This window comes from Camelus ferus, chromosome 5, assembly GCF_009834535.1.
Source record: "Camelus ferus isolate YT-003-E chromosome 5, BCGSAC_Cfer_1.0, whole genome shotgun sequence".
In the NCBI taxonomy this organism is placed as follows: domain Eukaryota; kingdom Metazoa; phylum Chordata; class Mammalia; order Artiodactyla; family Camelidae; genus Camelus; species Camelus ferus.
Genome location: NC_045700.1, coordinates 34,665,179 through 34,681,036, shown reverse-complemented (window position 1 = coordinate 34,681,036; position 15,858 = coordinate 34,665,179). Strand labels below are relative to the sequence as shown.

General features: G+C 42.3%; 1 protein-coding gene across 1 annotated transcript in view; it reads left to right on the top strand.

Moving 5' to 3' along the window:
* ACVR1 (activin A receptor type 1) overlaps nt 1–15,858 on the top strand; it is a 66,956-nt gene that overhangs the window by 15,287 nt on the left and 35,811 nt on the right. Inside the window, exon 2 of the mRNA XM_032479489.1 lies at nt 2,346–2,419. Coding sequence (XP_032335380.1) covers nt 2,353–2,419 — 67 coding nt within the window. The 5' untranslated portion in view covers nt 2,346–2,352. The remainder of the gene's footprint in view (nt 1–2,345; nt 2,420–15,858) is intronic.

The window sequence follows — 15,858 nt, the reverse complement described above, 5'->3', positions numbered from 1 at the left end:
CTTTTAATGGTATGTCCTATCAGTTAAAACGTTTTTTGAGCATGCACCCTCAATATGTATGTTGGTTATAAGTTTTATATAAAGTAAAAGTAGGTATTATAAAACATATAGAATAGAATTTTAAAAAGATTTAAGATGAAATATTTAACGTATTGCTAATGGTAATGACATTGTATTATGGACTAAAATCTCAAGTCACTCAGGATAAAGTTTATTGTTTAGGATACTGGAGGCAAATGAGTTTTTCAGGTATTTTTAAATTTTGATTTTGGGGAGCCTGCTTCATGTCTGGATTGCACTGAGTGTTAATTGCTTTTCTCTAGTAAAGTGATTAAGAAAGAACGACTAGGAATAGAGATACCAGCTCCATCATTTTCTTAACTCTTCTCTGGTGCTTTCATTAATAACATTCAATTTGTAGTTTCTTTAATGTTTTTGAATACTTGCAATTTGGGGAGGGCTCATTTCATTATAACTAGACATTACAACCTGTAATTCCACTTAAATGGACCCTCCAAAGTATAGCACATGGCTGTATTCTATAAGCAAACCATGTCCATTCTTTCACATTAGGTAACTCCCACTTTTTCTGCAGGATACCTCTTGTACTAGACTGTCACAAGGAACTGAGACAGAGACCAAATAAAGGCTCAGGTTAATTATTGCTGTATTAGATTCAAACATTTTTTGTAAGATGCAAATGTTAGCATCTTCATCCCATAATTTAATGAATTGTCTTGTGTGATCCTTGGATGCTTGTACCCCTTTTGGAGGCAAGTGGGCTAGTGGTGGAGACTGACATAGACACATGATTGATTCCGAGTGGCATTAGACCAGTGCTGGGGGATTGAAATCACTGCTGATAAAGAGTTGTTGCACCAAGCGTTTGCCTTTTGAGCTAGATCATGAATGACGGGAGGAGGGAATTGGGTAGGAGAGGGGTGGGGGAGGAGACGCCTGGCATTTGAGGTGGAAGGAACCAACAGTGTGTTCCTGTTCCAAGGCATGGAGGTGAGATGGTGATGGAGGAGCCAATGTCTGGTTGTGAGGGCCCCAAGGTCAAGTGAGGCATTTGTATGTCACAAATAAGAGCTTGCTGCAGAAAAGATCTATGTGAACATGGAAATGACAACAACAACGACAACAGTAAAAGGGGATCACTCAGGTTCCATGTGCTTTCAAAAATATAAAAGCCAGGTCCATTAAACTCTCCTTTACCCCCTCCCTCACCTTGCTATTAGAGAAGGCATAGTCTGAAATACAATTATGGACAAACTGAAGTGTGGTAAGATAGGATAGGGGCATGCGGAATGAACAATCAGACTAGTAACCAAAAAGTGTGATTTTAAGCTGATGAGTCAAAAGGTGTCCGACATTCTAGACCCCTTCAATAGCAGGGCTTCTACTCTTTGCTCTAAAGCTGTAGGAGTAAGATAGCACACTAACCTAGTCATTAAAGGACTTTACCGGCTTCCTCTTCATTTTACCATCCAGAAAATTGCAACTAGCTAAATGTTTAATTTCTTAAAATTATTCCGTGTAATAAAGAATTCATATAACCAAACTCGCATCATATTTCCAAAATTTTGCAGGAATTATTCAAATGGAAAATTTGTTGTAGTCCTTTGACTCAGAAAATTGAGCTTCTGCCAGTGTAGTCTTAGGGCAATATCAACTTGAAATTTATATAATGTATCTTATGTTTTCTCCATTATAGTTTGATATGTTAAAATTTTATATGATTTCTTCCTGTCCTGTGTCTGTGCTTTGTCAAGTTTGAGATTCATGTAAGAATGCATTGCTTTGCCATAGATGAGGGATAAGTTACAGTTTCTGTTTTGTTTTATCTTTGATGTAGTTGCTCTACCTCTAATCCTTTTGAAAGAAAAGTAAGACTCAAACATAGTAGTTCGGCTTGGATTATTCAGTGACTTAATCTTTAACATCATACTAGAACAGTGTATTCATGCTTCTCAGAGGGTTTAACCTGATGCCAATTTTGCATCTGATAGGATAAGACAAAATTCAAACCTCAGGTCCTTCAGGAATGCCTGGCCCAGCTGAGAATTTTTCATGTCCCTTTTGAGTTCTTTGTAAGACTCAGAGAAAGTTGCCTGAGAGGGGCCACCCGTGGGAAGTAAATCTGATTACCTCTTTAAGATGATTTGTTTAGATCCGTGTAAAAGGGTATATGTTTAAATGTACTAAGAAATAAGGCAACATATGTGAGGGGGATTTGTAAGAAAGGCCTTGAATGGCAATTTGAAGATGGTGTGCTTAATTTAAGTTGTCATCCTACAGTTTCATTTTTTAATTTTCCTGATGTCTCTTTTTTCCCTCCACAGTTGTACAATGGTAGATGGAGTGATGATTCTTCCTGTGCTAGTGATGATTGCTTTCCCTTCCCCTAGTATGGAAGGTAAGTGGCTCACAGCTATTTGGGGTAGGATAAGATACTGTTCTGTTTACACTAGTTCATTCTTAATCCTATCAGATTTAACAATCCTCCCTTCCCTCCGATTTTGAGAGTTTATTTTTTTAAAGCTGTTTTTTAGGTTCACAGCAAAATTGAGAGGAAGGTCCAGAGATTTCTCATATACCCCCTGCCCCTACACATGCATAGCCTCCCCCATCTTCAAGATCCCCCACCAAAGTGGCATATTTGTTATAGTTAACGAGCCTACATTGACACATCATAATCACCCCAGTCCATGGATTACATTAGGATTCGTTCACTCTTGTGAACTCTCTGTGGGTTTGGACAAATGTGTAATGACATTTATCCATCATTATAGTATCATGGAGTATTTCACTGCCCTAAAAATCCTTTGTGCTCCACTTGTTCATCCCTTCCGACCTCCGCAACCCCTGCCAACCGCTGATTCTTCTTCCACTTAATATGGATTTAACTTCCCTCCATGTCTCTTGATGGCTTAATAGTTCATTTCTTTTTAGTGCTGAATAATGTTTCATTGTCTGGATGTACCATAGTTGATTTATCCATTCATCTACTGAAGAACATCTTGGTCGCTTCCAAGTTTTGGCAATAATGGATAAAGCTGCCATAAACATCCATGTGCAGGTTTTTGTGTGGATGTAAGTTTTTAAATCCTTTGAGTAAATATCTCAGAGCACAACTGTTGGTTTGTATGGTAAGAGTATGTTTAGTTTTGTAAGAAACTGCCAAACTGTTTTCCTAAGAGGCCGTTCCATTTTGCATTCCCATCAGTGATGAATGAGAGTTCCTGTTGCTCCACAGTCTTGCCAGCATGGGGTGTTATCAGTGTTCTGGGTTTTGGCCATTCTAATAGGTGTGTGGTGGTATCTCGTTGTTTTAATTTGCATTTCTCTGATGACATATGATGTGGAGCATCTTTTCATATGCCTGTTTGCCATCTGCATATCTTTAGTGAGGTATCTTTGAGGTCTTTGGCCCATTTTTTAACTGCATTGTTTGTTTTCTCATTGTTGAGTTTTCAGAGTTCTTTGTATATTTTTGATAACAGACTTTTATCAGATATGTCTTTTGCCTATATTTTCTCCCAGTCTGTGGCTTGTCTTCTCATTCTTCTGACATTGTCTTTCATAGAGCAGAAGTTTTTAATTTTAATAGAGTCCAGCTTATTAATTAATTCTTTCATGGATCGTGCCTCTGAAAAGTTATTCCCATACTCAGTGAGGTCATCTAGGTTTTTCCTATGTTATCTAATAATAGTTTTATGGTGATATGTTTTACAGTTAGGTCTGTGATTTACTTTGAATTAATTTTTCTGAAAGATATATGGTCTGTGTCTAGATTTCATTTTTTTTAATGTGAACACTTTTTATGATATATATTTGATAATGCCCTTTGATTTTCTTGAAGTGTAATTCTTATACACACTACATCATTCTTATAAACATAAATTTTAAAAATTCAGTATAATTCCCTATCTGAAATAAAGAGAAAATTCTTTTAAAATATTATGTAATTAAATATGTCATGTCATATAATTAAAATGATATGTAAAACAAATGTAATATAGTCTAGTGTAGTTGGGTTTGAGTGCACTAGAAGATATAATGAAGTAATAATATATGTATAAACACACACACATGTACATGATAATCTTTGATGTCTTAGAAAACAGAAAACAGGTTGGTACTAGCGGATTGTATTGGTGACTTAATTATCTCACGCGGTCTTGCCTTCAGTTATTGAATTTTCCCATTTGATGAACAAATTTTTGTAGTGTCCCAACAGAACAGAGAACTGTTGTCCCTTGATTTTCACAGTAGTTATATTTTGGGACAATTCTGTATATGTTAAGACAGTGATAAGACCTACTTTGTATTTTTATGTATGACAGAGTTAGGTATTAATCTCAATTAATTATACAAAGGTTTTTCATGTAAATGAATGTTCAGTGGGACAGTCAGACCCTGTGGGGGCACAGGGTAACTCTGAGCTGTGTGGGACCACACAGGCGTTTGAGAGCCTTTGGCATCTCAGGCTCTTCCTCATACTTGCAATCCTCCCTTCTCCCCATTTGCCAAAAGCTACTTAGGGATGGTACTGCCCCTATCAAAGTCCACAAAAGAGATAATCAAGAGATAAAGAAAATAAAAGTTGTCTATAATTCCCTGAACTTACATGTAACTGCTTTTAGCATTAGCATGTTGGTATACATCTTTCTAGATATATAAACAAACTCTATTTTACTGTTCACTGAGCAGTTCACACTATCTTTTACAAAGGTTGCTCCATGAAGAGTGGTGCGTATAGTGTGACTCCCAGCCTTGTGATCAGATGAGACAGTAAGACTGATGGTCCTAGTACAGGCTTTTGTGGGTGTGGTGATCAGCTTTATATACTTGGTAAGTTTCCAAGGAGACATATAATATTAGTGTAGCCAACACTGTGGAGAAATCAGTGCTTAACATACTAGAACTCTATTTTGTTGCATATTCAGTTTATAATACTTGATCTGCTCCTCCCTCCATCCCGCGTTCATTGACGTGCATCGTGGACCTCCATCGTCCTGTCTGGTCGCCACAGGTAGCTGTTGAGCGGTCAGAGTGTGGCTAAGGCAAGTTGAGATATGCTGTATGTGTAAAGTACCCACTGGGTTTTGAAGACAATTAAAAAAGTGAATTTTACCTGTTCCCTTTTCACTACTATGAAAATTTACATTTGCATAAGGTATATGACATAAAGTTTGTGTTGGAAAGTGCTGATGTAAACCAATTTAGGTATCTATAGTTTATGTCCTTTTCTAAGCAGTGTTGTTTGATACATTCTAATAAGATCACAATCATTTTAATTAGTACCAAAAAGATATGAAATAAGGATTCTACGTGGCAAGTTTAAAGGAATAGGAAGTGTTTTAACTAGAAGAGAGGTTGGCTCCTAGGTTGAAGGAATTAAGAAGAAGTGGGCTGGAAAGATTTGCTGGGTTAACTGTAGTTCTCAGCTGAGGGGTGAATTTTATACAAGGACACTTGACAGTGTCTGGAAACTATTATAATAGGCAAGTTGTTAGGATTTTTCCTTTTTTAATTGCTACACAATATTATCATTATTAAAAAAAAACCTGAAGAATGTTGTGACATGAAGTCCCCCCAAATTCCATGCGCCCCCCACCTCCTCCCCCACGTACTGTGTCAGTTCTGGGTGATGGTGCCGTCTTTAAGTTTTTGTCTCCTCTCCTGGTGGACCCATGGTGTGGGCAGGATGGGAAAAAAAGAGTGGAAATGGAGTATGAATAGAGAAGGAGAAGTGGAGAAAGCATGGGGAAGAGAGGTGAAAAGGGCATTTATGGAACAATATTAGCAACCAAGCCATGGGTTGTTTTTTCCTGCTTTAAGCTCTTAAGCTGCCCAAAGAATCCAGCAAGTGACCTCTTAATGCCACAGTGAAGATCTGTAATGAAACACATTAGTCTGGCTGAAAAGGAAATGGAAGCCACTAAGGTTTTGCTATTTAATATAACACCACCACTAGGACGTTTACAAATATGGAAGAACACAGCATCCTTCAGTTGCAATAGCTTTTTTTTCTTTTTCTTTTTTTCTTTTTTGAGTAGGATATCCAGTGAGTGCTAAATCTAGAGTGCTCTAATCACAACGGCGCTTGCCTTAGTCTTATCTTCCCTCTGTGACTCAACTCCTTGTTAACTGTCAACAGCATAGTCTATGAAAAGGCTCTTTGTTTTTGCATATTTACTAGGAATTTTTAAAAAAGACCACTGAGAACCCCTCACTGTGTGTAGTACACTCTAATACACTCAACATTAGTCATAAAGCAAATGTTCAGTACAAAATACTTAACCAGAAGAGGGAGATAATAGGGCAGATAACTAAAAGCTTTATATTGGCCTCATGGACTGTCCAGTGCCGGGCTTTAGACCACCACGTTTGGAAGGAAGCAGACCCATGTTTGATGTTTGGAAGCAGCCACAGCACCTTATTAATTGGGCTTCCGTGGAGCTAGATGGCATTCTTGGTGCATAAATGAGAAAGTCATAGAGATTTTGTTCTAATATATTTTGTTGGGTATCGTAGTCCTCTTAGTCTGTTAAAAACAAACCTTCTTTCCCTTTGTCTCCCAAATTATTTCCAAATGTCTCCTAAGTATTGATTAGGTATAGTGTTAACACTTCAAATAATAGGTCACAAACAGCGATTTTTGGCAAGGTTTGACTAGTATAAGTGAGAGAAATAGAATTTCTCTATTTCTATGTTATCCTAAATGCTCTGGGACCAGAAAGACCCCGTAAGTTTGGAAAATACTGTTTCCTGTGACTACCTCTTTGATGGCTTGTAGGCAACACTTACTGAGTGGGTAACACGTGCCAGACGCTGGGCTCTTTCATCTGCGTTATTTCCCGTGTTCCTCATGATTGTCCCAGTGAGATCGGTTAGTGGGAGTGTGCTTTTGAATTGGTTAAAACTCTTGCTGAAGGTTACACAGCCAGTAAAAGGTGTGATACACTTTTGAGGAATGGTGTTCAAGAGTTTCAGTCATTATCTGTCTTCAGAATTTTGCATTTTTTAGGACCCTAAATTAACCACATGCACATTCACATTATATTTGGTATGTGCTAGAATCCAGCTCAATCCGATCTACTTCAGAGATGGAGGTGAGAGCTTATAATAGTAAATGGTGAATCCCTTTTAACTGGGTTTGTGTTTTTTATTTCTCATCTCTCCTACCAGTATTCATTTTTCTTGTTCATTATGTATACAACTTCAGCTGCAGGAAGAGTTTTATTTGCTCTCACCAAGAAGAGCACTTGAGCCCTAATTACCTGTATATCCTTCCTTTCCTTCCCATTAGCAAGACTACTCATGCTGTAATACTGCTGTCGTGCCGCCCGGCAGAAGTCCATTTTTGTTCCAGAACCTCCACGTTTGGTTTTACAGGGATAATGATCCCTGTGAGCATTTGCAGGGACAACCATGACACAAGTAACTTGAAGCAGAATGCTGCTTCAGAAATATTTCAAAGCTAAGATGACATGCATTTTATTAAATTTGCAAGCCATGGTTAGATTTTATTGCAGCAAGAAAGACTGGACTTTTGCAGAGTTTGTCACAAGACATGTTGGCCTGTCCTAGAGAAGATTGCTAAGTACTAAATTATTTTCTGGGTTAACTTGATTTTAGTATTTCTGAAGCCATCACTACTCAGACTTTCCAGCCCAATTACCCAATGAGGGAAGGGAGGAGATCACTTCAATAGACTTTTTGTCAGGGTCCACAAAGGTGCCCCTCTTTTGCCACCAAGGATGAAGAATAGAATAAGCCTTTCTTTGAATTTCTCATTATTGAGAATTCAGGAAGTTCGTGAAGGGGTGAATGAATGTAAGAGAAAAGTCTCAGTATTCAGTTTGTTGCTCTCATTTCTTGTTACTATAATTTATCCCTGTCATTCAGAATAAAATCTTTTTCATTGACACATCATCATACCAGGGGTTTGTTAGGGAGAGAAACAAGATGTACTGAGTTATCTGCCACTATGAGGACCTCAAATGTAAATCTCTGATGGAGCTGCACACTTTGGAGATACTGCTTCTTCATCGTCAAACTTCTCACCTCAGCAGAACATTGGTGTGTTAGTTGAGGCAAAGTGAGCTGTGACAGAACTGCCTTTCAGCCTTTCCTTCCTGCGGGATGTTTGTTTCAGCTGTGGGCAGTTAAACTAAAGCCACGTCCAATTTTTTTTCCAGTGAACATTATAAAGTGTTCACATTCAATGCATTTATATGACAGGAGTTAGCAGTAGGGTGTGGAGCGGACTCTAAAAAATTCGAAGTCAAGTATGGAACAGATGGGAAAACAAATCCAAGACCCTAGCTCATTAAATGGTTTCCTTGTGGTCAACAGTGAGTGGGCGTGCAACAGCTTCGAAGCTTCTCTTTCATAGAGAGAGGTCTGAAGAGGGAGAAGACGGATGCTGCCTCCTCTTTATGGAAAAACTGGTGAAGCAGGGGATTTGGAGGAATGTGCAACTTTTGCTCTTGAAAAGTAAACACGAAGGAAAACAAAGCACATTTAAAAATTAATTTATCCCTCCCCAAACACAGCTGACCATCCTCCAGAACTTTCCTCTGCAGCCCAGCATGACCTCAGGCAAGCTTCCATAGATAATGGTTATATGAAATAGTCATACTTACTCAGATATCGACTCATGTCGATTCCAAGATAGTGTTAAGACACGGGGCGGGGTGGCCTTCAAAATTTTCACTGTGACTCACAGTAAGAGACATTTTAGAGCTGGACCTAGTACATCTACATTTGGAAACATTTTGGAGAAGGACCCGCACACGTCTGAAAAGAAAATTTCGTGAAAGAGTGATTACTCTTACTGTGTTTAATGTACTCTTGTTTCTTCTCTTTTTTTATTCTACTTGGTTTTAGTTCATTTAAAAAGAAAGAGAGAAACCTTGTCTTGAACCGCTAAATCGATTTCACTACCCACAAATGGGTCATAACCCACAGTTAAAAAAAGACAACTCCAGCCTGCTCCCAGCAGCTGGCTGCCCGGAAGTCCCCGCCGCCTTCAGGTGGAAGCTCTGGCAGCTCACCCACGGAGTCTCCGACAGTGCTGGCCCCGAACCTTTTACTTTTTTTTTTTTCTTTTTTTATAACAACTTCATGTAGCCTGACCGTCCCCTCTCTCCAAGCCAGTGATTTGACAGGAAGAGGGAAGTTTACGTTTGTGCCTTCTCAGCCGTGGTCATAACACTGGAACAGCTGCTGCCTGATTCTAATCAGCTGAATCTGAGCTCTGCAGAGCGGGGTGTTTCCTAGATCCACGGTAATGCTGCATCTAATTCTTTGTTATGGGTCAGAGTGGAGCATGGACTTTCTGAGGATATGTATCTTTGGGGGATGTGGGAAGAAGAGAAGGAAAGGAGGAAGAATGAGAAATTCCTCTTGGAAGTGGTTGGTGAAATTCACCTTTTAAAAAGAAAAACAAACCCAAACCTCTGCCTGTATTTTTTTTTTAATTCAAACAGTGATTTGGAGGGGGAGAGTTCCCTCTTTATTCTTTGCTGGCTTTGTTTGACTTTCTGAATTCTGGTACTTACACTAAGCCAGTTTGAATTAAAAACAAAAAAACAATCTCCACCGCCCAAAACCCAGTCCCATTCAGGAAAGTTGTGAAGAGTAGATAGAAAAAAAAAAAAAAAATCGAACCACAGTCCAGTTTACAGTTTGACTCCTGTGATGTATATAATGCTGCAGTCATGGCTTTTGTTTATCTTTAACATCATGTCCTAGTTCATATGTGTCACATTTGCAGAGGGTTAGGGTAATTTTTGATACAGATAATGTTGCCAATGAGTATCTTCTGAAGGGAAGGCTCTTGACCATGCATAGGAACCAGTAGAGTCAAACACCGTCGGGAGCCACCTTCTTCCTTGTTCCTGTGTCTCTCTGTGTGTGGTTTACTGCACCTCTCAGCACCGTTACCACAGCACCGTGCTGGCCAGTAATGGGATGGTGGTGAGGAGCCATCCGTGCAAAGTGAGCCCTAGATTGAGAGAGACTGGGACTTGGTGGTGTTCATCGTTTTATCCCTAGTGTCTATGACATTGCCTGGTGTGTTGTCGGTGCTGAATGAATAAAGTACTGCCGGCTACAATAATAATTACCACAATATCAAAAAGATAATATTATAAGAGACTGAGGAACTGATCTGGGCTGAGGATATGGTAAGAAAGCACATCCTTTCGAAGAATTTATTCCGAGTTTGGGAAAGAGAATCAGTTATAAGACAGCCTTACATCCTTCCAGTTGATAAGTAAGCCTGAGCACACGGGTAGGCACTGGTGATGTCAGCACACCTAGAAGGGGTTCCTGCTGTCAGGAAGTCGCAGTCTAGTTAGAGGAAACCAAGTTTACAGCACTGCCCTGGGGGTGTGGACAGGAAGGGCCCTTGTGGCACACTGGGCTAGGATTGAGGACAGCGGTCCAGGGAGGTCGGGTTTGGAGGGATGAACAGGCATTATACCAGCAAAGGAAGGACTGAGGGAGACTTTTTAGAGAGAAGAAGGGCCCAGCCCAGAGACGTGGAGGGTATAGAGGACACCGCCCGGGTGGACCAGCATGGCCGGAGCAGCCTCCGGAAGGCACTTTGGTTGAGTTGAGATCCTACTACCCTGGCAGGGCCATGTGCCTAAGGTGTTTGTCTTGTATCCTGAGGGCAGTGAGAGCTATTGAAATATTAATGAGACGTAACTTGTGTGCTTTGAAAGGGTTGTGTGGTGGAGGTGGATCATAGGCTCCGGCAAGACAAGAGGTGAAGGGATGGGAAAAACTAGTCCCCCTGCAGGGTTGGGGCAGACAGGCCCACATGCTGCATTTTCAAAGGCATCCCAACTATAGCAACTTGGTGGTGGCCAACAAAACAAAAACAAAACAAAAACAAAACCTTAGGGTCAGGAGTAGACCTTTGTTCCAGGTAGCTCACAAATAATCACAACAGCAGCAAACAACGATGATCTAACAGTAATTCCACTGCTACTTTATTATGAAGACTGAAGGCTGAGCTGCTGACTTTTCTAGCAACTTTTGCAAGACGTGTAAATCCCTCTAGCTGGCCCTTTGTTCCCATGTTGCCATGGAGTGTCAATAAGCCCAGCTCAGAATAACCCAGGCAGTGAAATGAGAGGTGCGGCTTGCTCGCTGGCGTGGTGGCCGGCCAGGTTACACTGTTTTCATTGCTCCCGTCTTGGGAGGAGCACTGGGCAGCTGGTTGCCCTGGCAGCTGTGAAAGGTGGATGTCTCTTGGCTGCCCAGAGTTTGAAATGCAATCAGAACTTGCCTGCCTACTGAGCATGTGCAGCTCGCGCTTGAGCTGATAGCGACTGAAAATAGCCCACTGAGCACCTGTCCCTTGTACACCAGCCCCTGGCTGACTGCCATTTAGGACAGTGAGGGCTCACTTGGTGGATAGGTGAGGGGCTGAGCAGATTATAGTGGTTCTTAGGAAGATCTTGGGAACTCTGGCCCCGGCTTAAAAGGAAACAAAAAAGCAGCAGGCTCTTCTGAGTGGTTCCACTGGGCACTTTTGTGGTTGGTTGGCAGCTGCATCGGCTGCGTGTGTACAGTGTGTGCTGAAGGCTCCACACTGTTCTCCTTGCTCAGCCAAAGTGTGGTCCAGCAAACAGACTAAGAGGTACAAGTTTTCTCATGGATGGAAAGGCTTTCCTAAAAAACTCCTGGATTAGGGGCAGAGGGTATAGCTTAGTGGTAGAGAGGTCCTGAGTTTGATCCCCAGTATTATTAAAAAAAAAAAATATATATATATATCCCCGCCCCCCCCCCAAAAGAAAACCTGGATGGTAGCTATCCTAGTTTATCCTGCTTCAGTTTTAGAAAGAGGAGACATTGAGATAAATTGTTTTGTTTAATTTTCTACCTGCTCTTTAATCTCCAGTGATTATCAGTAGATCACTTCTACAAGGTATCTCTTTGCTAAATTATTCTTTCCCAGCAGTCCAAGTGTAGGCATGGAATAGAATCCCAGCACATTAGGAGTTGTCTGTTTCCCTTTGGGACTGTTCCACTTCCTTCTGGGCTTTCGTCTCTCCAGCGGGCTTGCCATCGTTGGGCAGGCTTGGCACGCCATCATGGATGGAAGCAGGCTCTGGAAGGAAATACTTCTGAAATGACTGGTGGTATTAAAACTACTATTTAAAAGTGACCCTTCTGAGAGCCTGGGGTTATCTTTAGGCTGTCAGGGCTCTGTAGCCACAGGAGCCAAAAGGGACTCTGCAGAAACCCTGGCCTATTGCTCTCGCCTTGGTTTGTGTTTAGATATTCTTGCTCCCCAGCCAGTGGCCTCGTGACACATCTCAGATTTAGCTGCCTGTCTTCTGCCAAGGTCCAAGATTATTGTGGAAGCTGGGGATAGTGGGCTCAGCCACAGAGACTCGGTGGGGGCGGGGGTTGGGGGGCAGGGGACGGGTGTTTAAAAAGCCGGTTCTGGTTTGTAGCACTCTGAAGAAATGCTTTCTGTTTCTACCTGGAGTATAGGCACCTGGAGCCTTTCTGTGGGCTCAGGGGTAAAAAAAGAATAAACTCAAAATGACCCGCATTCAGCTGTCTCGTGGTGACTGGTGGGTCTTTCATCTAGGATGAAGGAGCCAGTCTTCCTAAGTGTGCTGGATCTGGGAGTTAATAAATTCTTGTGGACCAAATTAACTAGACTGATGGGGTAAAGAAGATAGGCAAAGCGAAGATCAAGTTATAAAGGCTGGAATAAAGACGCACACAGCATATATTCATGGGATTGAAGACATGGGAGTCTTCTCTCCCCTAACCTTTCGTGGAGTTCTGGACCTGGCAGGGCCTTGGGACATGATGGGAAATCGGAGGATAAGGAAGTAGCAATATCAGAGGCTTGGGCTCTGCCCCAGTATTTCACCTTTGAATATCTTCATCTCTTTGGCTTCATTTGGGCTGGAAAGAAACTGGTCTAGACATTACCTTGTTTCCTCTGTGCTTTTCTCTGGGGTTGGGTATGGTAGGGAGCTGGAGAGGAGGAATTGAGCTGAATTTCACTAATTCTATATATTTTCACCTTTAGCTTTGGGTGCCACGATGCCTAAAGGCTGGCATTCTACGACTGCTGTTAACAAATTGGAGCCCTGCCCATCTTTTGAAGGGTTTATCTCTGTGGTTTGAAAGCTTCCGGAAAGGATGTGAGGGTGTGGTGGCGGCTTGCTGCTGGTAAGCAGAGCAAAGATCTGCAGCCTTGGAGGCTCTGTCCCTGATTCCCAGAGAAGAAGGTCAAGCAGGGCACTGGAGGGAAACAGAGGTGGGAGCTGGGCGCTGAAGCGCCCCATGGCGCCTTCTCTGCTGTCCAGTTCCACGTACAGCCCTCGCTTAAGGTTTCCTGTAAAATCAGAATTGTCAGTATAGAGCCTGGTAGGAAACCCTCACTGGAACAGTGTGCACTCCCCAGATGTCCTGGGGGTAAGGGGGAGCCAACCCAAATGAGTCAGGAGCATGTCTTCCCATCCTGTGAACAGAGCGTCTAGCCTCAGACTTTCTATAGGTGGTACCGCATCACTGCGTCTTCTGAATCAAAACAAAAAATGACTTCTGTGAAATGTTTGTAATTCCCCAGCTCTTTTTACCCCCTGCCTTCAGTCTGTGGTACCCCGTCGCTCTTCCAATAAATGGAGCTTCACTCAGACTCAAGAATTGTCAATGTGTGGGGGTGGGGTGAAGTCAGGGTGTATTGTGGCGGCTGAAAGAATTCCTTAGTAGGTACTTTTCATTGGACCTTGTAATCATTTGTTTCTCTAAAGCAACGATGCAAAAGTTTGAAGACAAAATGAAGAAGTCCTTATTTTCCCGCACTTGAAGGAGTGGCTTCATGGACACAGCACACATGTTAAAGCTAAGTCTGTGCTACATTCAGGGAATCTTAAAAAGCATGGAAAAGACAGACCAGTATTGTCTTGGGTTAGCACCCCACAATGCTCTTTAACTTATTAGTCATTTAAACACAGACTGGGTTTTTGGCTTTGAAATAGATGTGGCTGCTGCAATAGGCTTAACTTACATGGATTATTTCAGAGACAAGGAGTCAGCCCATACACAAAATAAACAGATGGAGCTCTTTTTTTTCCCCCCTTTCAGCTTCAGCAGTTCAAATGCAGGGTGAGTTAGGAATCCTTATCACCTTCAGCAAAGCAAGAAGGGGAAAATGATGTAATTCACTCTTCCTCACTCCCTGCTGAAAACGCCATTATTTTCATTGATAGGAGGAAAGTGGCAGCGGAGACCAGGGGCATCTGTTTCCCTGCTGAGCAGGCAAGTCCTGCATGACCTCCCTCCACTGGCTAGAGTGCTTTGATCGTCCTGATCACCGTAGCGTCAGAGTAGCCAAAAGTCCTCAAATCAGTCATCCACGGAAGGAGCAGGAGGTAAAAGCCCTGCTGTTCTGTTAATGTATTAAATAACTCCTTGTTGTAGGAACCCTTGTGTTTTGCCTCTTTCTTCTAGCACGCAAACAAGCAAACACAAAACCTAGCACACCACAGAAAGTGCTAATTTTCCACCCTTGCAAGCCCGAGTAGGTGAACAGATGTGACGCCGTGGCGAGCTCCTGTGGAAAGAAGAGGTTTGCACAGACATGCTGGCTCGGTGACTAAGCCGTGCCTGAAGATCTCTGCTGACATTTAAAGACTTTATGGGCTCAGGCTGCTCTGAAAGCCAGCGTCATGTCTCTTCCCACCTCTAAATCCTTTCTGTGGAGAGAAAATTCATTCTGAAGCAAATGTTCATCGGGCTTGCCCTCCTGCCAACGCTGAGGCAGGTGTGGGGTGTGCGACGGTGAGCGCGTAGGCCCGGTCCCTTCCCTCAGGGTGCGCGTAGTCTAGAGGGAGGCTGGGGTGCTCAGCAGCCAGCAGACTCACATATGCAAGTGTAGACGTATGCGAGTGTAGACGGGTGGCTCCAGCTTTACATTTGGGTGTGTGAACAAAGGCTTCTCTGAGGAAACAGCAAGTGAGGTGAGCTCTGTGGGGAGCATGGGCACTGACTGGGTGGGTGGGGGTGTTGGCAGGGAGGGAGCCAAGTGTTCCTTGTGGAGGGAATTCCATACCTCGCGGGCCTGAGGTCCTGAAGCAGGAAGAGGCAGTCCCAGAACGGAGGGGATCTGAGGGGAGGAGGAGGAGAAGGCAGAGATCATGGGAACCACAGTGTCTCCATTTTGAGGCTCATGGAATCAGGCTTGTACATCTGAAGAGGGGAGCCATTACTCTGTGAGGGAACAAACACTTGGAGGAAGAACACATGTGGACTAGAGGACAGATGAGTTCAAGATCGTGGAAACCCTAAAATTATTTGTTGTTATTGTTCTAATGTATTGGTGATCTTGTTCGGATGTCTGTATTCTCTCTCTTTAATTCCTGGAACATACTTCCTTCTTGGCTTTTACAGCTTTACCAAGTATCAGTTTCTCTGATCAGAAAAAAAAAATGTGATTTGGGTTCCCTAAGTGGGCGTTGTACAATGAGAGCCTTTAGGCACTTGGCATCTTTTTTTCCTGAGCATATAGCCTGCCTTCTTGCCAGACCATCAAATGCCCTTCACTAGGCATTCCGGATGGACCTTTGTGTTTCTGTCTTAGGAGCAGGCTTGCTGGCTGTGATACCTGGCATTGCAAAATCCATCCATAAGCCTTTGTTTAATGCCAGAGATCTCAAATGCTTTCAGATTCTGGAGAGGTGCCCACCACACTCTCGGATTAGGAATGATGGAAGGACTCCCGTGTCAGTGAGCCTAATATAAGCTGTCATTTCAAATGAATGAATCATTTATACTGTTGGAAAGAGTCCAGGGATGTTTGGG